The 20,939-nt window shown below is 42.9% G+C and overlaps 2 protein-coding genes across 4 annotated transcripts in view; one reads left to right on the forward strand and one right to left on the reverse strand.

The window, feature by feature from the left end:
* Positions 1 to 6,447, forward strand: part of pax6b (paired box 6b) — a 42,328-nt gene extending 35,881 nt beyond the window's left edge. For both annotated transcript variants that reach the window (XM_037095426.1, XM_037095427.1), the window contains 6 exons: positions 1,879 to 2,037; positions 2,288 to 2,370; positions 2,472 to 2,622; positions 3,299 to 3,411; positions 3,736 to 3,877; positions 4,624 to 6,447. In XM_037095426.1, coding sequence (XP_036951321.1) covers positions 1,879 to 2,037; positions 2,288 to 2,370; positions 2,472 to 2,622; positions 3,299 to 3,411; positions 3,736 to 3,877; positions 4,624 to 4,709 — 734 coding nt within the window. In that variant the 3' untranslated portion in view covers positions 4,710 to 6,447. The remainder of the gene's footprint in view (positions 1 to 1,878; positions 2,038 to 2,287; positions 2,371 to 2,471; positions 2,623 to 3,298; positions 3,412 to 3,735; positions 3,878 to 4,623) is intronic.
* A 3,803-nt stretch (positions 6,448 to 10,250) lies between these two features.
* The window catches only part of elp4 (elongator acetyltransferase complex subunit 4), a 55,025-nt gene continuing 44,336 nt past the window's right edge, over positions 10,251 to 20,939 (reverse strand). For both annotated transcript variants that reach the window (XM_037095979.1, XM_037095980.1), the window contains one exon: positions 10,251 to 11,066. In XM_037095979.1, coding sequence (XP_036951874.1) covers positions 10,929 to 11,066 — 138 coding nt within the window. In that variant the 3' untranslated portion in view covers positions 10,251 to 10,928. The remainder of the gene's footprint in view (positions 11,067 to 20,939) is intronic.

Here is a 20,939-nt window from a genome sequence, read left to right on the forward strand (position 1 = left end):
GCAATTGGTTCGGTATCTCTCTCTCTCTCTCTCTCTCTCTCTCTCTCTCTCTCTCTCTCTCTCTCTCTCTCTCTCTCTTTTTTGCTGCTTTTCCGCCTCACTGGCTGAGACATCGTGATACTAAAGAATGAGTTTATTTCCCAGCGCTTTTATAAAGAAAACAAATCCCATCCTAGCGTCAGTGGGTCTGGCAGACGGATAATAGCTGCACATTCACTCCTTTTTATGGATTATCCAGAGCGCAGAAACAAATAGCGTGGATACAAACTATTGGCCCTATAGAAGAATACTTTTGTCTATTTTTTTTTCCTTCCCTTGCAGCGCAGGAGGAAATTGTCGAGAAAAACGTGGCGCATCGGGCTTTTCCTCCAGTGAACCGAGACTTTTACATTTAGACACGCTTAAGATGTTTTCGCAACATGCACTTTTTTAAAAAATAAAATAAATAAAACACACAATTTCTTCTACATTTTTCACACTGTTTGAAAAAGTGACTTTTTTTTCGCGCAAACTTTTCATTTCTTGGGAAGGGTTGAGGGGGGGTGGAGTGCAACGTTTTGCTTCTCAGACTGCACAGTAGCCAACAAGTGCACCTGTTCAACAAGCTCCTGCCCTTGAGCAAGGCAGTACCCACCCACAATAAATTAAAAAAAAAACATACAAGCCAATCCGCTTTTTTAAAAAAACAAAACAAAACACAAACTTAATCTGCATACAGAAAAGTCCCACCTCTCCTCCTCTCACACATCAGCGAGATATTACATAAAAAAAAAAACAAAACCAACAAACAAAAAAAAACAGCCTCTATCGACGCACCCCTGCTTAATTTCGCATTAACTTCTCGGGGTGATAATGATGTCCAACAACAAGACAGACATTAGCCGATAAGCCTCGCCCTGCAACTGAAGGGGGGCAGTGAATAGATTGGCCTTATTTTGGTTGTTCAGGGGGTTGCATGCTCTCTCCTCACTCATTTGTTTCCAATTGAGGACAGAAATCCTGACTGGCGTGTAGCTGGCCGGGGGACGTGATTAATGATGGTAGTGGATAAGGGTTAACACACTGGACTCAAAGCTCTGTTGACTGGGATCCTCGTGCGCACAATGCCAAAGTACTATAGCCTTGCGCGCCTCCAGAGAGAGAGGATCCTTTTGTCATCTCCTCCAATGGCCCCCCCACCCCGCCTCCCCAACCTCCCATATATTACACCCACCGAGGGCTCACTGCTCGTCCCCTTGGCTGTGTCCATAGTTTAATGGTTTCCCTTACTCCTGAAGGCATTGTATCAGTCTGAAAAGCGTCTTCTCCCATTCAAAAGTTGGTGGTCACCTCAATGGCTATACCAACGCCCATATGGGAACGACCATTGAGGCCATTGCTGTGGCCAAAAAAAAAAAAAGGAGAGAAGGGGGCTAGAGAGTTTGGGGTTTTAATACATTTCATAGGCTGTGAAAGGAGGCTCGCCACATCTTGTCACATTTCTCTTAACCTTTTGAGAACACACGCCATTGTTGGGGGGGAGCGATAAGCACGCGGAAGGCTTTTTTTTCTCCTCCAGCCAGCAATGTTTTTCCCACAATATTTTATCAACACTTTAACTGCGAACTCTTCTTCTTCTTCTTCTTCTTCTCATCATAATGTCACCCACTTTGCACAGCAGCTCCGGAAACACTCGCAAATAAACTGCAATCATTCCTCCTGATTTTTTTTTTTTGAATTAAATCAAGCACGATGGGGGCCTTTTAATTAATGATGTCGGCGCAATTAGCTGACGCAACACGGAGGCCAGGAGAATTAATTATTCAATTAGCTTAATTGAATTTATATTTCTATTATATCTTTTTCTTTTTTTCTCTCTCTCTCTCTTCTCTGATGCAGATGGCTGCCAACAACAAGACGGCGCAGGAGAAAACACGAACTCCATCAGCTCGAACGGGGAGGACTCGGAGGAGACGCAGATGCGACTGCAGCTCAAGAGGAAACTACAGAGAAACCGCACGTCCTTCACGCAGGAGCAGATCGAGGCTCTGGAAAAAGGTGACACGCTTAGACACGTTTTAACCCGCCATATTGGTTATTTTCTTATTTTAGAAAACGTTGATTGAAAATACAAAATACAAAAAATATAGTCTTTATAAATAATAATAATAATAATAATAATAATAATAATAATAATAATAATAATAATAAAAGAATAACTAATATCAGACGTTGCCCTACAGAAATTAACCAACCCTCGACCTGCATCATCATTTCCTTACTGACACTTTTTTTTCCCGCCATGCAGAATTTGAAAGAACTCATTATCCAGATGTTTTCGCGCGAGAAAGACTAGCAGCGAAAATCGACCTGCCGGAAGCAAGAATACAAGTGAGTGACCCTTACACCTGGTGTGTTAAGAGTTTTTAAAAGCTGTAATAATAATAATAATAATAATAATAATAATAATAATAATAATAATTCCTCTGCAGGTATGGTTCTCAAACAGAAGAGCAAAGTGGAGGCGAGAGGAGAAGCTGCGGAACCAGCGCCGGCAGGCCAACAACTCCTCCAGTCACATTCCCATCAGCAGCAGCTTTAGCACCAGCGTCTACCAGGCCATCCCACAGCCCACCACACCGGGTAGGCCCACCTCAAGCTCACACAGCACTCACCCTCTCCATACACATCAGAACAATATTTAAAATGTGATATTAAAAAAAAATGTAGGCAATTTGTCAGCCATGGTGTGCGAAAGAAAGCTGTGCTTCATTAATGCGACGACACATTTAAAACGGAAGTCGGACACGTGAACTCTGACTAAATATCATTATGTGACATCATGTGGGTTAATATAAAAAAGGTGGGAGGAGGGTGAGGAGGAGAGGAGGGAGAGAGGCTGTGCGCTCTAGTTCACATGAAGGCGCGCCGGTGGTTTTTCCCTCTTTTTTTTTTTGATGGATGATTGAGCAAAACTTCTCAGCTGACTATCTGCGTAATTACCGAATCAGGCAGGAGGGCACCAGCGGCAAGAGCCGAAGCTCACAAGTCAATCACCTGAGACACAACGGTGTAGCCTGCAGTGTGTGTCCAGGCCCGATCAGCCTGTCAAACAAGGCGTCACCTCACCGCACGGCACCGCGCAACGCTAACGAGACAGCGCGCTCTCTCAAACACACACACACACACACACACACACACACACACACACACACACACACACACACACACACACACACACACACACCATTTCAGTCATAATAAAACCACTTTTTTTCTTTCTTTTGTTAATGTTTCTTATTTCTGTTTTCCTCCGCAGTGTCTTTCACCTCGGGATCAATGCTGGGTAGACCGGACTCTGCACTCACAAACACCTACAGTGCGCTGCCCCCCATGCCCAGCTTCACCATGGCGAACAATCTACCTATGCAAGTAAGTAAACAAACAAACAGAAAAAGAAGAGGAAGAAGAAAGACCATAATGATCAGTGTTGTTTAAAGATGTGTGCTATTTTATTTTCTTTATGATTGAAGATAAGATTGGAGTGGAATCAAACACACCATGAGTAATTTAAATTGCGGTTTTTCCTGCCCTTCTTAAATTACATTTCTCAGATAGAATCAGATAGAAAATAAAAAAAAAAAACAAACGAGGAAAAGAGAAATAAAATTAAATCAAGCCATTTGAGAGCTTTTAACAGTATTGCAGACTATGGTTGGCTAAGCTAATGTAACATTCTCTCCCCCCCATCTATAGCCCAGCCAGACCTCCTCTTATTCCTGCATGCTGCCTACCAGTCCGCCTGTGAATGGGCGGAGCTACGACACATACACGCCCCCTCATATGCAGGCACATATGAACAGCCAATCAATGACCACTTCTGGTACCACCTCAACAGGTAGGCAGAAAAAAGTTCATTGTTTTTTTCGCCCAACATTGCTTACAAACAGTGCACTCTTTTTCTAGACTTCTGCCACCTCTCTTTTTTTCTTTTTTTTTTACTGTAACTCTGGCGGTACTACATACATAGCCATCTCTGATTCATGATCTGACTCTCAGACTCTCTTTCTTTTCCATCTTATTTGGTGGAAAAAAAAAACAACTTCTGCAGCCTCTGCATCCCATGTCATTTTTTTCCTCCCTGCAGCCGCATGAACTAAAAAAAAAAGCTCATTTCATCGCTGCTTCTCTTTTACGCCGTCATGTCAATCCCACCACTCCAGCCCATAAGTTTAGTTCCACCCCATTAGGGTGCTGTTACTGAGAGCCATATATACCGGTTATAGTCATGAAGAGTTAATCATGCATAACCACATTTCCTCTGTGCTAAATTGCTAATTAATTTGATTCATTTGCTGTTGTACTCTCTCTGTTTAAATGCCATTGCCAAAGCCTCAATTTATCGAGCTCGCGAGCCTTTTACTGTGCAGCCATGTGCAGAGCATTGTGACTCACTGCAGCCTCCACTGCTCGTCCACCTATTTGCAGGCGTTCAAAGCACAATGCTCTGTGCTGTTGTTAGCCGTCACACTCCACTGTGCATGGTGCATCAAACTCATCTAATTTAAGCATGTTGACTTCCGGGGCTGTTTTATTCACATTTATTCCTCTTTACTGACGTCTCTCTTCTTCTTCCCTCCGCAGGACTCATCTCTCCTGGAGTGTCTGTCCCTGTCCAAGTCCCAGGGAGCGAGCCTGACATGTCTCAGTACTGGTCAAGACTACAGTAGAGAGAAGAGCTACTTCACCCTGTAACCACCCCACTCCACCATCGCCCTCCGGCAGTGCTCCTCACACATACACGGCACAGGAGAGTAGAGAAGGCGAGAGAGGGGTTGAGAAGAGGCAAAGGACAGGAGAGGAGGGAAGGAAAAGAAAGAAAGGAAGAAAGAAAGACTCTGGGCGAGCCTTGGGACGTCTGGGCTTTGTTTTTCCAGTGGGACCGTGTGCTGTTCTGTAGCTCTAGGCACATTCAAAAAACGAGGACTCGGAAAGAGAGAACAACGATGGAAAGAACGAAAAAAAAAAAAAAAAAATTGGACCTCTGTAAAGTGCCCGGTGTTAAATTTTTATGGAACAAAAAATTTTCTTTTTTTTTTTTTTTTTTTTTTTTTTTTTCTATTTCCAACTTCAGTCATTGTTTCCTTTTTTTCTCTGGTGTGTTAGTAAATGGCCATTTGTATGTTAATATGAAAAACCAAGATCAAGTACTGATAGATGGACTGCTAGAAAACCATGTTTGGTCTTGCGTTTTTGTTTGAGAGAGGAGAACCTGAGAGATTCTGCCATGACTATCTTTTTAAAATCTGCTTATATCGAGACTTTCTACCAGCCTTTGCATGGTCTCTGGACGCTGTTGCATATCATTAAAAAGACGACAAAAAAGCTGGAGGGAAGACTCTTAACTGTATCAAGAAAAAAAAACTATTTATTGGTCTTATTTCTTACGAATGGATATTTAGCAGAGGAAAACTCAAACTCGATCCACCCACTGAGGCTGCGGTCCTGACTCCTCTGACACACGGGCCTGCAGCTTTGCTGGCTTATTAAACACGGATCGCTATCGACAGCTCAAAGTGTGCAAAAGACGCGGCGACATGCAACACAACTTGGACCTCGTGCTTCGGTGGTTGGATTGACTCTAGATTTACCACGGAGAACATTTAAATGTGGAAAAACAGGTGTAAAAGACAACCTGTAGTCTGTAAATGGTAGACTGCGTCTTCGATATAATCCAGTTTGTTTATGTCAAAATGTAAAGTACTTGTCTTCCCTAGAAATCTTCCAGAAAGATTTCTCCAATAAAAGTTGATTTCATTTATATCCCCGAGAATATTCTATAAATGTTCCATGCATCATGAAATACATTTCTTTAGGGTCAGGTACAATTTGTCTCTTAGGTATAGTTGTATTATAGTGTCCTATGGTCAAAAAAAATAAAAAATAAAAATAAAAAAAATTGTGCAACTAGAAATATTTAATTCCTATAATTATGATTAAACATTGCTTGACAGAGTTTTAAACTTCAGTGTTTGGCAGTTGTTTACAAGTACATATCAGATTTAATCATTGTTGATTGTAAAACAGACCAAAGCCTTTGTATTTCATCTAGTACACAGTGTTTTTTTTAAAAAGATATTAGTCTTGTGTTGCAAAATTTTGTAAACACGTTCTGTTCGATTACATTGGCTTCGAGTTTGTGAGACTGCAGTCGAACCCTGCAGTCCTTATTTATAAATGAAGACCATGGGAGGGTTTTTCTAGCATCATCTGTCATGCTCTTTTGAGTTTTGCATTTTCATTTTCAGTGTGTACGCAGAAACATGGACACACACTGGGTTTACGTCTGAGCAATGCTTCTGAGATAAAAACGTCTACACGCTGTCTCTTAAATATTTCAATTTAATTTTATTTAAAATGGAGCTTTCTAAATGTATTTTGTGAAAACTATAAAAACATTTTGTACAGTAAAAATTGTGTCTTAAAGAACGCCTTTTTGCCTGTTCAATGCTGTGTCTCACGCAGTGTTTTCGATCTTCGCTGAGCGAGCAGGGACACATCCAAAAAAAAAAAAAAAGAGGTTGACGTGATGCATCATAGCTGCACATTTCGACAAATCTAATGCTGACAAATGCCAGTACAAGAGCCTGTAATACACACACAACACCTCCAATTCCCACCAAACAAAGGTGTCCACAATAACAAACCTCTCTTGATGTATGGGGGCTGAACCAAGTCGACACAGACCACACAGCACAACACCACGGCACAATGAGAAAGGTCAAGCAATTCACCATCACCGGCTCTTGTTGTAGCAGAGTTACGATGGTATGAAAAAAAAAAGATACAGGACCAATGGAGGAGGAGGAGGGAGCTGAGAGGAGAGAGAAAAAAAAAGTCATGGAATAAAGCAGTCAGTGCCTAGAGCGAGGCAAAGGAGCGATTGTGTGGCAGAGTGAGTTATTTTGCTTCACTTGCTGCCTCAGCAGGGGGGTTGTGTCCCTGCGTGTGTGTGTGTGTGTGTGGATTGGAGGGGATGTGTTAGAAACAGAGAGAGAGAGCATCTAAAAGGAAAGGATGTTCAAGAGAGAGAGCGAGGTCAGGTAACATTCACACAGCATGTAACGGCGCCAAACATCTCGCTGAAGAAGTTGATTAATTGAATTTACACGTCTCGCTCAATATTTAATAGTCCAATCAGAACTTTGAGGATTGGAGGTTAATCAGATTTTTTTTAAAGAGGATTTTCTTCTCTATTAATTGAATCCAATTTTTTTATCACATGGGTGGAGGAAATGCTGTCTTTTGAGAGCACGAAGAGAGGGAAGAGAGAGAGAGAGAGAGAGAGAGAGAGAGAGAGAGAGAGAGAGAGAACAGGTTATGCGAGACAGAGGGGGGAGCATTAATAATTACAGAGAGAGAATGACAGAGAGATTCGACATGCAAGAAAGACTGCAATTAGCGGAGGTCTAAATAATACACGGCGCCGGGATAGAAAAGGTTTGAATGTGAGTCTCGCTTGGAACAAAGTCAGGCAGTGCAAGTTTCTGTACAGAAAGAGTCGCTGAGAACTTTGTAGACTTTGTTCTTCTTCAGTCTGGATTTTCTGCAGCAGAGGAACAGAAGCTCACACTGTCCTGTTTCAGTGTGTACTCTGCAAACATGAAGTAACATTTCCCTCATCAGAGTAAATACAAGCACAGTGTGGCTTTGTGTGTTCTGTAAACTGTGTTCGACACACATGGTGCCCTCATTATTTAATCTTCAACACGACCACGACTGGAGATGGCTCTGCTTTATCATTGGCAGAAAAAGATAATCAATGTGGTAAAAAAAAAAAAAAATAGGAACATGTTGACCTACATTGTGTTGCTTGAATAGCGCGGCCATTCAGCGGGTGAGTCCACAAGACCTCAGCTGAAGCTACTGTAGGACAACAGCTATGGCCTTGGTTGGGAATCAATAGGACATGAGTGGCAGCTGCCAAAGAGACGATTATAAAAGAGTATTCTCTCTGCTCGGTCCCACGGCTTTCTTTATTCGCTGAGGGCTAAGTGAGCCTTTCAAGAAGTAGGTCCTCTGAAATGTGCCAGCAGCACCGAGGGCTCATCGTCCGTGTTACTGTTGCGGATCTCATTAAGATAGAATACAGTTCATTTAACAAAAAAAGTGCCCTCGATGGAAAAATGATATTTACTGTTTAAATGCCTCATCATATGCAATAAATCAAATAATCAACCATTACTGAGATTTGAGCAATATGTAGGAATGAAAACAAAAGACAGCAGTTATATCTGCTGTCCTGAGCACGGTGCACTGTCTCTTACCATGGGTGAGCCGAGGAGGATGACGGCATAAGATCATGTGATCATTTGTTTTCTTTTTAAAAACCCCACAGAACAGGAGGAAATGCTTTCCTTGACCTGATTTAAGATCCAGTTATTGTATTCACAAGCTGAAATGAATTGTTCTGCTCATTACTTATTCATGCTCATTACATAAGAATGTGTGGCTAATTGTGACAAGGCATTGTCTAACTGTGCACAGCAAACTATACCTGAGGGAAGAAAAACTATCAATCAGGTGTAAGATGTCCTATTTTCAGAGACGCACGATGTTGGAATATTGCCGACATACCGATATTTCCCAACTTCTTTAGGCTGATCACCGAAGCCGATAATGACGTGCGCTCATATTGTTCCACCAACTCGCAAAGCACATCAAGTCTCTCCTGAAGTCACATCGTACACACTCACAAGAAAAAAAAAAGAAAACTTTGTTTAGCCCTGTCATATCTGCAGGAATGTTTATTTTGGGCCTTCATTATAGTTCGTCCTTACATGTCTTCATTTTAATTTAGCAACACTTGCAGAGCTACATGTACAATATCTGTTAAGTGAACGTGCACAAACGTTGGTTGATTATGAGTACTAAATGTGGGTACCACATCAATTCAGTAACTTCTGAATGCAATCGTCACTGTACACAGGGTTCCTAGCTTTCACACAAAATAACTTTTCAAGCTGCATTTTCAAGTTTTTCCAGCAGCGCACATCTGTACTAAATTACACCTACATTTACATATACATACTAAAAAGTTATTATTTCCCTTCATCACTTTAAATCAGATGTTGACCCAAATGATATCATGATATCATTCCACGGACGAGTGAGGAATCAAAGAAAGACAAGACTGTTTCATGTTTTCAAAATGTGTCACGTCTGCAAGCAGACTTGCCATCCTATATAACAAACATTAAGCTCTTTCAAGCACTTCATCCGAAATCCCTCCATCTTTCATGGCCTAGAAAATACCACATTAAAATTCAAGCATTTAAAAGGATTTCCACGCATACGAAGCCTGTGTACATAAAACGTGAGAGCATTCGTTCTCTGAAGTAACTAGCTTCTATGAACTTATAGTATTGTAAGTTCATAGAAGGAACTGCAGATGTTTTTTGTTGGTTTTACAAATTTAAATAATAACCCACTTTCTGAACTGACTGAACAGAAAGTGACTTGACGTCATGGTGACTTGGAGACGTGGCATGTGTACAAACACACCAGAAGTATGGGAACGTAAACAAAAGCCAAAATGAGTTTACTGTACTTTAATCTACGTGTACCCTGAATATGTCACATCTTAAACAACAACAACAACTTGGAAAAAACACTTTTTTCATCTTGACAACACAAGCTTCGCTCACCTGTATACGTGACCTGTGTGTGTCATCTCTCTCTCTCATACACCCGATATAAGAGGCCTCCATTCATGCATGAAACTGTCAGGTAACACTACCTTCTCCCAGCACGTGCTGCAGATGGTTACCAATACTGCCACTTTTCACCGGCAAGAATATTCAAACTGGCAACAGAGGCGGACTGAGGAAAAATAGAAATGAAACATTTAATTTTTCATGTTGTTTTTTCTCTGTTTCTCCATGTCACCGTTTGACCTAATTTGTTCTTTTGGGCTTGTCATGGCAAAGCAGCTCATCCAGCAAACATGCCTGATGAGGTGTGAAGCCTGCACCCAAATCCAGCTCTCCTACCCTCTGCCCACATTCCTGCTCAGCTCTCCAGCTTACTGGAGGTAGACGTCACTCACAGTCTCAGGGTCAGGTGGAGGCATCCCTATTCGAACCTGAAACCAGTGAGGCAGACCAAAGATCATCATCTCATGACGCACTTGCTTTACATCCTCTCACAGGTAGTCAACTTTCCCTGCTCCCGAGACGCAGTACAGTAAAACATTGAATAATAAGAGCATATGTTGTGTAATGTGTATTTATTTTCTTTTATTTAGCTAAACAAAAGCCAGTTACATTGCATTATCCAAGAAAATAACCCAGAATTTTACACAGTGTACCTAGGCAGGACTTGTTTTGTAATGCAGGCCCAGAGCTTTGGAGACTGCAGTTAAATTATTTAATGTTTGCCAGTAGCGTAGAGTCTTTAGAGGGTTAAAAAACATTTCATGATCACATTTTACTTGTAATGAAGATCCACGGACGCAGAGATAAACAAAAAGCAAACACAACCAACCAAATTTTAAATAATTCCTCTGTCTTTGATTCTGCTTGGGTTCAGAACTAGTCCCTCTGCCAATCATACACCTTCAAGGAATATTTTTGAAACTCCACGGGGCTAACTGTGGGTATAAATACATGGCCAATAACATCCATTAAATTAACAAATGCAAATATCAGCGTGCAGACTGTGGGTTTATATTTAAAAGGACAAGAGGATGAAATGTGTCCATAATGAGACAAGGTACTGTGAATGTTTAGATCTTCACCCCTGGCTGGGACAGTTGGCAGGTGGTAATGGCTGGCAGGGTTATCGCGCTTGACATTATGTGGGCGAGGGAACAACATGGTCACCGTGGTAAAGAGGGCAACGCTGCCGTGGTCCAGGTGTTGGTTGCCCGTGGCGACTGTGTGGGAGCTCTAGAAGTCCAGGTGTTTGTTGCCGGAAGAGCCGGAGCCACAGGCTGAGGCCGCTGAGGCCGCTGTGGCCGCTCCTGCCAGCTCCCCCCTGCTCACACGACTCACTGTCTCAGACAAGTCTGGAGGCAAATGCAGTCTCTACAGAAATCAGAGACAGGGAGGGGAGGGGAGGGGAGGGGAGGTATTAGATCAGCTTGTATAGAGAAAAAAGAAAGCACTACAGTGGATCAACATACAGTAGATGGTACACTTCAGTGATGTTTATTCACAGAGACCCATGTTGGGTTGAAATTGCATTAGATGCTTCAGCACTCCCCTCAGCACTGGCAGCATTGGAGTAAACCTGCTAGCGTGCTGCTAAATGCTTCAGAGAGCTTTAGGTCTGTTACAGATCACAGGGAGTGTGTGTGTGTGTGTGTGTGAGTGTGTGTGTGTGAGGTAGGGGTTGATTTGAGAAGTTGTGTATGGGACACAACAGCATGCATTTATGAGCTGGGAAGAGAGAAAGTGTGCATTCAGACACAATGTGCATATGAAATCTGGATTAGTTTGTACTTTCCGTTGACCTGTTGTGCTTGTCACCAAACCGATCACCGGAATTAATGTTAGTGAGTTAGGTTTCTGGAAAACCTCAAGTAAGTTTAAACTGAATGCTTTGTCTTCTTCTGCTTATTTTCTTTTTTTATCATAAGACTATGCTTATGCCCGACTTAGATTTAGGCCAAAAAATGATTAGGTTAGGGTTAGGAAGACACCATGGTTTGGCTTAAAACACTGGTTTTGTTGGCCATGATCACAGTAGGAGGTGGTCTGACATTTTCCCATGAAAACTGCTTTAGGTCACCAAGAAAAACACTGGAAAGATCTACAGGGCTCCTTAAAAAACAACCACTTTTTTGTTGTTGGCTGTAATAACACCATCAACTTCTCCTCCACCTCCTGATGTGACAGCTGGCTAATAAGCGTATAATGGAAACGTGATATGCCATGTTTGCTATAAAATGTCAACCATGGACGTATCTGTGGTTTGCACAAACATTAATTGCTAACATTATATCCTGGCAACCGGGCCAGATTATGTGCAGCTAATACCAAGAGTCATTAGAATCAAGACTTTTAGCTGTTTCGTAGTAAAGCTTATCTATGGAGCAGCCCTGTGCCAACTCAAAGCACAAAGACGCTAAGAGGTTAATGAGGCCCACTCATGTAAAGCCCTCTAACACCAACACGCTAACTGCTATAAAGCTTAAGTGGGGCTACGCTGCTCTGCTCTCTCCACAAGCCGCAGGAAGGGTGGCCAGTGGCACTCCACGAACAAAGTCTTGAAGAGGTTGCTTAGAGCCTGAGAGGAGGTGAAGTATCTCCAGAGTCAAGTGTGTGCCTGACAATGATGTCGAGTAGCTTGTCGAAGAGTGTCTATCGAAGAAGTTGAATCAGAATACAGGCATCCCTGCTACAAGAGACCTTAAACCCTGTAATTTGCTCCTGAAAGAATCTGTCATGACATCTGAAACCCACTGGCCAAAGCCACCACTCCCAACCCCACCCCAGTCCTCTAAACCTTCCCTGCCCGTCACATCCTCACCCCCTCCAGCCATGCAGCTTTGGGGACAGCCCCTCCACTCCCACAGATACTTATCTTTATCTTAATGACTAGGTGTTTGGGTACAGGGTTTAGCAGCGTTATTACTAGGAGATAATTCAGGACTACGAGACACTCTTTACCCCTCTAGGGGAGACTACATCCTCCCCTCTCTTAATTCTGTTTTTAGGAGCACTGGAAGTCTGAACTGCAGAAGTTTTTTTATCGTGGCTGATACGAAGCCCTGTGCTCCCTGTGACTGAGGCTAACGGGTAAGAGGCGCGTCATGCTCAAATGGTCTCTTTTCTGTTGCCTTTGTGTGTGTGTCAGGGGACCGTTTGTCAGGCAAGTAGAGGAAACAAGAGGAGCAGTCTTCATGCGGCCCTGCAGATTATCTGGGGCAGGTGAGCACTGAGACATTGTGAAGGACCTGTAATTTAATGTAAGATGGTAAAGGTAAGGTTACAAAGGACTTATAGAAGCAAGGGGCGGAAGATTCCCACTGTGGGAGAGGTCTAGAGATTTCCAAACAAGCTGAACTAACCTCTTGAGGAATGATCAAGTTGTTGGAAACGCACATGATAAATTTGTTAAACTCTCCTCTGTATGCAACTCCTGACTCCCTCCCTCCCTCTCTCAAACACACACACACAAACATCCATGCAAACTCATATATTGGCCTTGAGGGGGCCTCCAGAAGCTCTGTTCTGCCTCCACCCCTGCCAAACCTCACCTGTGTAACCTTTCGTGTCTTCAGCTCACTCGAGTGTGATTGAAAAAGAAAAACAATGCATTGATCAAGCCTGGACTCAGTCCTGCTTAGCGCACTGCAGCGGAAACACGGTAGAGAGAGGGGTTGGAGAAAAATCAATCACATATACATCATCCTCAGTGGGTGAGTAAAAAAAAAAAAAGAGAGAGACATCACACCGTTGTCTGGCTGTCACGCACCCACGGGCCTGGCTACACCGTGTTGGTTTGGCTCTGGGCTTCGTGAACCCACTGAGCATGTGCAGAGCGAAGGTCAAAGCAATCCAGAAGTGTAGCTCAGCTCCTCTAACCTTTGAGTTCAGGGGCAGATGAGAACAATCAATGGTAACATCAAAGTTGGAGGGAGGGGCAGACAAAACCAATCGATCGGTTTGACACACACAGAGGGAAAACAGAGCCTGGCAACAGTCAACAACCATCCGGCACATCAGTGACAGCCAATATTAGAGCGGTTATTGATTATCAAGGCCATAAAAACTTACTTAAGAGTCAGTTTCACTCCAAATAAACTAACTTAATATCTTTGCCAATGTGAGTCGACTGAATGAGGACAAGAAGTGGTCATAATCTTACTTTAAACTTTAGACCCAAATGTGATGCAGTTGCAATGCACCTATTTCAGTAGTGACGCTAAAGCCAACTGCGGGGCTGTCATGAACATTTGCCTTGACACCAAATGAATGGAGGTCAGTTATTAGACTTAGACAGACATAACGAGGGAGGCTCTGAGTCTGCTTCCCTGCGACCTGCACACTCCATGATGTAAACAAGGACATCCGGAAAACCCTCAGAGGCATAGTGGGGTGTATGTGTGTGTGAAGTCTTTCTGTGCTGCCTGGCAACCTTCACAAGGGTGGAGAAAGAGGAAAAAAAAAAAAAAATTAGGAGCGAGAAGGGGAGGGGGGGGGGGTGTTGGATGGGAGTGGACGGCGGGAAAATAGACCATTGGTTGTGGTGCATTGGGGTGGAGTGAAAATGGATGTGTGCCACAATGTTAGTGCGAGTTATGTGGGCGAGTGTGTGTTAGAGTTGTGATGTTTCCTCCCTGGTGGTGGGCAGGGGTAAAGGTCCGTGGTTCAGCTCCACTCCACAGCCAGAGGGGCTGGGGCCATGCTGGCAACAGGGTGAGGGGTGACAAAGCTCCAAACGAGCGCTAAGCACTTGAAATGAGCCCTCAGGGCCGGCCCATGGACTAGCTTTGCCTAAGAGGGTTACCAATATCACCCCACAATGGACAATCCCCTTCGGCTTACTAAACACCCCAAAGACCCGGTTCTTAAGGAATATTGCGTTTCATGCTGATTGTAACCGGTTGTCCACAATCTCCACATACAGCAGCGGTTGTTGGTGGATATCACATCAGCACTCCATGGCTCAGAAAATGGCACCAAATCACTGTTTCTTGTCCTGTTTTGGTTATGAGAATTACCATGTTACGTAAGCACAAAATATTCCACCATCCACATGGACCAATTTCTCCAACTGGAGCTTAAACACGGCCGACTCACACAAAGCAGCACCATCAAAGGCATTCCACTGGTGGTAACGGCTTGCTAATGACGGGAGTATTAGGTGCTAATTTAACGAGTCATTTCTTCCATAGGGTTTTAGCCACACTTTCAAATGGCCCGTGTCACTGTACAGCTTAGAACTATGGGAAACCCAACACCTTGTTGGAACACATGACGATTGGTCTGGCTGTTCCAATCAGATTAGCTCATGCTGGTACATGCTCATGGAAGTGACACGATATTTACCATAAACACCTACTTAACACAATCATTGTTGTAACATGGTCAGCATATTATAAGCTCTATTAAGTCAGTGAAATGAGAGAAACTGAACATTGGATCACTAAACTGAAGTCATTACAATCACACAAGAAATGTTGACAAAGCAATCTGCCTATATGGTGCCATTTATGAATAAAAAAATCCAGTTATTGTAAGGATGCATGGCAATTCCCTAGGATAGATTATAAAAATCAAGTTTGAATAAATTTATATACCACACGTCCAGTATGGACAGTGGTCACATTAGAGGTGATACCTTTTGCCAATTCCATTTCCCTGAGCGGCACAGCTGCAGTGCAGCCACTGTGAACTAATGTGGACGTCTGTCCCTGACACCAGGTCAATGTCCTCCATTTGCAGTCCTATTTCTACAACCAGCCAAGGGTCACAATGGAAGCAGAATGAAATTGGTAGAAATTTCCCAGACTTGCTGGTCTATCCAGTCACTAAACCAAGCTAAATCACCTCCTGGTGCCGTAATCCCTCACACCTCTAAAGTTACACTGCATTGTGTGGGAAATCATTTGGTGGACCTACAGGAGCGAGTGTTAACTTCAGCACACCAGAACCCAACACAGTGAGGAGATGTGCTTTTCTATCGTCGAGTCAAACTCATCATTGCATTTACATTCGAAGTTTCAGATAATACTTCTGCTACCTTGCCAGAAAAATGCAGAAACAACTCAGCATAAATCCCATCAAGCTGGTAATTCTAGCCCACCTGCGCCAAACAAAAGCAGAGAAGAAGCTCTACCTTCCTCTTTTTTTGTGGTAACAAAGAGTGCAACACGATCCCTGACCTTGCCCCATGTATAGCCTGTTGACTAGGGAAGTTTTTATCCCTTAGACTTTAGACTTTAGACACCATTTTTAGAGAAATTCTTTGTGAGGAACACCTATCTTCCTCATTGTGTCTCAGTTATGTGATTTATTTTTGTCGGGGCATGTTGAGCCTTCTCCCTGTAGCCCTCACTATGAGTAGTGGCTTTTGAAGTTGTATTTTGTAATTTAGAAAATTAAAATATAAAAAAGTACCTAACATGGAGGAAGGGGTACAATTTCCAACTCTGTGCTGTCCTGTTGACATGCCTGCTGTAAGAAAATCAACATTTCGTTAGAGAGGGGAGAAGAAAGAAACAAATGTAAGCCATGCTGGGGCTCATCTCTAGTTTCTTTTTGGTAATTGGGTGGTGGTCACCTGCTTGCTATGTCACCTGCTGCCTGATCCAGGATAATCTGAGAGGCAGGCATACAGACATTCAGGCGGACTGACAGATAGACAGATACAGACACAGGCTTCCTCATCTCTTCTGCTTCATGGCTAATGCATCTGACAGAGTAGGCAGCAGGCAGGCAGAAGGATGAGTAAGCATTTTGTGTGTAATTATATTCCCAAACACTGGAAGAATGGGATGGGACTAATAACTGACTGAATTTCATTAGACTTGAGCATGTCCAAACAGGAAATTGATTAGCTGACAATATTTCAGGGTTTTTTAATACCTAATGGAATGTTTATTCCTGTTCTCTTGGATAGCTAGCTCCTCACTTACCCTTCACGCTCCACAGACTGATGCAAAACAGCATTTGATAGTATCTGTCATGTTACTAAACATGACATGCATGGGAATCAGTTTGCTCCGCAATGCTTCTGAATAACCAAATGGACAAACAAGGGCCAAAGTGTAACTGCGCTGTAACACAACAACTTGACTTGTTATCTCCGTCGTCATCATCTTCAACTGAACCCTCCTCTGGGGGGGCCCTGCTCGGGCCTGTCAAGAGCTTTGACAGGGGAAGCAGCGTGGGGCCATTTTGTCTCTTTTCAGTTTGGTTTTGTTTCTCTTTGGAGGGCAGTGTTGGTTTGGACCGTGGGCATTGGCGGGTGAGGGGGCGAGGGCACATTGACCCTTGTGGTGGTGGGTAGTGGGAGGGGGGTTAGTTGGTGTTATGGACTTGGGCACAGCCAGAGAGTGCTGGTCCGCCCCTGGAGTGACATGGCGCCTGGGGAGAAAGGAAGAGGAATATAGGGCGTAGAGTACAAACATGTCTAAGTGCTGCCTTCACTACCGATAGGGCCATAGCAAAGAGCACGGCTGCATGGGTTATGACAGCATATCTGGGGGACCTCTTGTGCCCTCCACCCCCTCAAACACACATTTTACCCCTCAAACCATTTCTCTGATGTAAACGTCCTCAGGTTAAAACATCACTGACACTTTTGGTAAACACAGGTTTCCTACTGCTGTATAGATGCCCTGCTATGATAATCACACTTGGGTGAAATTCAAAACATCATTTTTTTTTAATCTGCACAAAGCTATAGCTTATCACACTATTCAACTGTCTACATGCAAAGTAGCCCATTTCTTCATTAAAGGCCACTTTGATGGTTGACATTTTGAATAAAGCAACCAGGAACAAATGGTTCCACATTTCAGACAATTACAGAGAATATTTATACCACTCTCATATCTCTCCTTTGAATATGAAGCTGGAGCCAAACAGCCAGTTATCTTAGCTTAGTTTAGCATAAAGTCTGGAGGAAATTATCCAAACTCTTTCCATTGTTAATGAAATGTGCATACTCACTTCTATAGCAGGCTTATTAGTCTGACTCACTAGATGTAGACAGTGGGTATAAGACTGCCATTGCCTGACAATTTAAAGCGGCATTCTCCCCACCTTTGCTATCCATGTTTTAGCATTTTCAAAATCCATGACACAACAACAGCATCTGAGCTAGCAGCCTACACACTGGGAATGGTGAAAAACTGTGATCCAGTTAGGATACATTTGCGGTAGAAACATAAACAAGTCAGCAGTTCTTAACTTTTCTTTTGCTGGGATTTAACCATTCTAATGCATGTGGACAGAAACATGGACAACATACAGTATATCCATCGGTCTATGTGCAAATGTTCCACTAAAACAAGTTCCCCATCACTATTTAGCATGGTCACTGTCCCTGCAGCCTGGGCTTTGGACTACTCAAGACAATTGTGATTGGTTTTAAAGAAGGGTCTTTTTCCCCCCTTTGTGGAATGATGATTGGTGTTTGCCTAATTCATACAAAAAACAAAGAGTAAATACAACAATATGTGATTGTTGACAGGTTTTAATTAGGAATACTTCTTGGCTGGGAGCAGTGATGTCCTTTAGTGGAACAAAGCTGGAAAGACAGAGCGAATAAGCACATTTCCAAGATCACTGTTCTAACTGGCTCTGTCACTGCTTCAGTTACCAAAAAAATAAAAGCCAGAGCATTACCAAGGATATTTGGTCATACATTATTCATTCTTTTTTCAGTGTTGCACTCTGTCTACAAGTGCATAAACCCATGTACAAAAAACAGACAGACGCACAGTGCCACTTGCCTATACATGTGTCACAGAGGTATATACAACATGAGCGCACAAAGCCGGCTAGTACAACGAGGGTTTCCTAAACCCAACCCTTCCCTCCAACAGAAGACCCTATTTTTCCCCTCGTTGTTTGCACTGTGATGTAGTTCAGGCAGTATACAGGCATAACATTTGGCAAACCAAAAGGTCGTTTGGGGGTTACTGTGTCAGCCTGGGTATGTGGATGACCCCTTGGGAGGGGCGGGGGCAACCACTCTCACAGAGAAATAGTCTGTTGTTGTGCTAGCAAAAGACCAGGATGTAATGGGGCACCCAGAACTGGAAAAACACAAAGCAGAATATGACTAGGCTGTTGTTGGTGTTTCCTGTAGAGGTGGGAACACACAGATAGTGGAGGGAGAGGAAAATACTGGCTAGAATGGCATGTGAAATGGCAGGCTTATACCAACAGTCTAACTCAGGTGAGGCAGACTAGGATTCATGATGCTTATGTGTCTGAGGATTTCAACTTTATCCCTCCATGTATAAGTTAAGGAAAGTACAAGGAAATATCAGTCAAGAAAACTTAAAGATAAAAGATGCACCAACACTTTCTAAGTAACTCTAGAGAGAAGAATAATCATGAATAAACACTTTACCTTCTGGTCTTTACACTTTAAGCTAAGCTACCTCTTGATGTTTGGTGAAGATGGCTGAGAGTGGACCAAGATGATGACATTAAATTCATCTGTTTATTTTAATTATGGATCCTTAAAAATATGCTATGTTTTAAAAGTAGAAAGTAGTCACAGTGTGAGAAAAAATAAATCATGAATAGAAATAAGAAATTTTGATGCATTGATAATTGTTTAATAATTGCATATTAGCTCTTTCATCGAGATGTGCCTTGAGATTCCCACCCCTAGTTAAGGAAAGGCGTGCGCATCTGTGCGTGCACATCTTAACTGTCATCGAAATTTCGAAACTTCACAAGATAAGGTTTTTGTAAGACTTTTGATGTCTTTGTGGTTGTACGTATGCGTGAGAGTGTGTATATGTTTGCATGCATCCCTGTCTGTTAGTCTGGCCGGATGAATAAAGGGGGGTGGGTATAATCCATCACTAGTTGATAGTCCTCACAAAAAAGGAGCCCTTTTTGCTGAGAGGACAGCCCTTGTGTGGACAAAGACCACCATACTGGGGACTTCATAGGACCCAGCTGAAAAGGTGTTGCCCAGAGTAACCCCATTCACATTAACAGGCATGCTGGCCAAAGCCAGTCATTACTGCTGACTTGGACCAGCCGGGCCACACATAGACCAGCCTAGAGCCTCTAAGGCCATTCACTCCACATCAGCCCACAGGCAAACAGCCTGAACTCTGCCACTGGGGAGCATCAAGAATTGTTACCGATCTATTCGACTGTCTGTCTTGAGACTTTCAATATATGCAGCCTTTGAGCGAATTTATAAGATGCATGAATATACAGTTTTAAAGGGCACAATTTGAGTCTTGGCTTACATTCAAATGCGGCAATATAAAACATTAATGACGATTTATGTTGTAGAAGAAAAATGATCCATTCAAACTAGTCAGACAGGGACTTGTACTAAAACTGAGAAAATGAGAACTAGGATAATAAACAATCATAACAAGGGAACTTCTATTAGTAAGATGAGACATACAGGAACTTCTGGTGCTACAGACTAACACATCTGTTACAATTAGTCTCACATGGACGGTCAACAGGCAAGAAGCAACTAGTAGGGTTACTGCTGTAAAATTAAAATGTCCTGGAGGAAAAAAAACGCTCACAGCAACTCAAAATAAAAAAGAAATGAGTTTGCTTAGGAACAGAACAAATACAACATTGGTGGATACATTAGTAGGCCTTAGAAGGAGATATTTTACATTCAGGTCTGCAGAGGCCTTGGATGTGGCAATACACATGTCTACACATCATCACTCGACCACTGTTGTCTGTGACTCTCTGAAATGAGGGTCACCTCTTTCACAGCCGAAATGCTTCGTTCCACTAATCTACTGAACTCTCGATGATACTCTGGAAAACCCATATCTGCCCTATTCTCTGTTTCTCCTCAGATGAAAACTTGCAGCCCAACAGAGACGACATGCAGAAAGGAAAATCTGGGGGACAAAACCCTAAACAGAAATGTTGAAACGGCAAAACTTCTTGGATAAAAAAAAGTAACAGAGTTGAATACCCTTTATTCTAACAGCATTATGTTCTGTTAAATTTGACAATAACACTTATAATGCATTGCATCCTCTGACACAGAGACACACTTTAGTTTCCTAGCCCCCTCCTTCTCTCTTCCCCTATTTGCCCTCCATCCCCACCTCCACCTCTGCTCTCCTCTCCAGCCCGCTCCCTGTGGGCAGGTGGTTTGTGTAAATTTAGCCACAGCTAGGTGAGGTGCTTCCTGGGCAGACTGTTGGCAAAGCCACCTTTAGGGTGTTCAAGATGTCAGAGGGAATGAGACATCACCTCGGCTGCCCT

The sequence above is a fragment of the Acanthopagrus latus genome, chromosome 4 (assembly GCF_904848185.1).
Source record: "Acanthopagrus latus isolate v.2019 chromosome 4, fAcaLat1.1, whole genome shotgun sequence".
Taxonomy (NCBI): Eukaryota; Metazoa; Chordata; class Actinopteri; order Spariformes; family Sparidae; genus Acanthopagrus; species Acanthopagrus latus.